This window comes from Pyxicephalus adspersus, unplaced genomic scaffold, assembly GCF_032062135.1.
Source record: "Pyxicephalus adspersus unplaced genomic scaffold, UCB_Pads_2.0 Sca1409, whole genome shotgun sequence".
NCBI lineage: Eukaryota > Metazoa > Chordata > Amphibia > Anura > Pyxicephalidae > Pyxicephalus > Pyxicephalus adspersus.
In genome coordinates this window covers 4,437-6,198 of record NW_027318416.1, presented here as the reverse complement: position 1 = coordinate 6,198, position 1,762 = coordinate 4,437, and the positions used below count along the sequence as shown (strand labels likewise).

The following is a 1,762-nucleotide window of genomic DNA, read 5'->3' as shown; positions in this document are numbered from 1 at the left end:
ATGTCACAAAAAATATTTGGATACCCTTTGTTAAGTTATAGTTATCTTTGCACTTTATTTTAGATGGGAATGACCAGAGAAGATGGATACAATGAAGAATATAGTTATGACAGGATGGCTTCTTTGGAGCTAGGAATGCAAGAAAGTAGGATGTATCATACAGACCTGAAGTTGCATCCCTGTGTTAAGTACAAAACCTGGATGTTTTCTCTGCTGATTGGGGTAGGAATAAAAAATGGCAGTTGACAGTTATCTTGTTTGCAGCACATAGTTCAGTAGGCTTTACATGGGGCAACTGTCACAGAGTAGTTAAATCTCTCTTTAGAAAGGCATATTCATACATGCAGTATTTAGCCATTCATAGTAAAACCGTACAAGTCCAATAAAACAAAACAGGGTTAAAAGGGCAAAACAAGACAAGCTACATAATGCAGTGCAGTATTTAGCAACAGTTTACAACATAGTTCTTCAATGCATGCTAGTGCACTGCAAGGCATGTCGAAATGCAACACATTTAAAATATACATGCCAGTGCGTGTGTGCTAATGCCATTATTTTCCGATCCTTATAGTGTTGTTTGTTTCTAAGAAAAGTTGATTGGATCATGTATTTTACAAATTATACTATTCTCAGAATTGTTAATATTTCTAGTTAATTACTTTTTTTTTTTTGTTTCCTCCTTTAATTTTAGAGCGGTCTAATTGCAACCTCAGGATTTTCACTTTACTTAGGAAATGTGTTCCCTTCTGAAATGGACTATTTGAGATGTGCTGCAGGATCTGTAAGCATTCCTAGTTTTGGTATTTTCTGTTCATTTGTTTCATCCTCAACAAAAACCAACATTGTCATAAGTTGGTACTAAAGAAAAAAATATACATTTTACAGACAATGCTGAAATAAAAGTTTCCTGATTTACAGTTTGTGATCAGCTCTTTGCAGATTCTACCATTTTTTCATCAGGCACCTGCTCTAGCACTTAGCATATATACCTATTGTCATGTTTTTTAATCAGTAAAGATCTGTGTGTTGAGATGGGCTACATACAACATTTAGGGGTTTATAAATTATTCACCTGTCAATTGGCTCTTTACCAGTTCTTCATTCTGAAATGTCCACCCTACTCCTGCTGCACCAGTGACTCCCAATTTTGTGCGGCCTTTATGGCAATCTAAAAACAACTATTTTCCCAGCCATGGAACATACTGAAATAGTTACATAGTCAGATTGAAAAAGACATGAGAGTCCCCAGCAGAACTTTTTGTGACATACTCTTGGTGTATGTATAGATTCTTGGATCTCCCACTGAAAACCACCCCAAAATAACTACAAGACATTTATAGTGACATAGGGGCTTATGAGAAAAACATGGTGTACAGAGCTATAGGCAACGCATTAACACATGCAAAAAGTGTGGTTGATGTAAAGATTCAGCAGGAGACTGGTGCATCAATTAATATTTTTCCAAGCAATATTTGGAAAAGTAAACACTGTTTTATCTTATCCACTTTGCTAAGGGAACATGGTTTGTTTCTTCAGTAAATCAACCTGGGAAATAATATCCAGAAGTGAATGATATAACAAATTCTAACTATAGCTGCAGATCGTAAAAATCCATTTTTGTTAACTTTTAAAAATACTTTTTAGTTTAGTTTACTTTTTAACTTTTAAAGACACAGACTTATAGTGGTACTTTGAACAATTTTTTTGTTTAGATTAGGTATAGAACTTGAGATACAGTGGACTTTTTCTGACTTTTTTTATG

The 1,762-nt window shown here is 34.5% G+C and overlaps 1 protein-coding gene across 1 annotated transcript in view; it reads left to right on the top strand.

Moving 5' to 3' along the window:
* Positions 1–66: 66 nt before the first annotated feature.
* LOC140321220 (membrane protein MLC1-like) overlaps positions 67–1,762 on the top strand; it is a gene marked incomplete at its 3' end in the record, with an annotated part of 4,828 nt that continues 3,132 nt past the window's right edge. The window contains exons 1-3 of the mRNA XM_072398064.1: positions 67–222; positions 692–851; positions 1,515–1,522. Coding sequence (XP_072254165.1) covers positions 70–222; positions 692–851; positions 1,515–1,522 — 321 coding nt within the window. The remainder of the gene's footprint in view (positions 223–691; positions 852–1,514; positions 1,523–1,762) is intronic.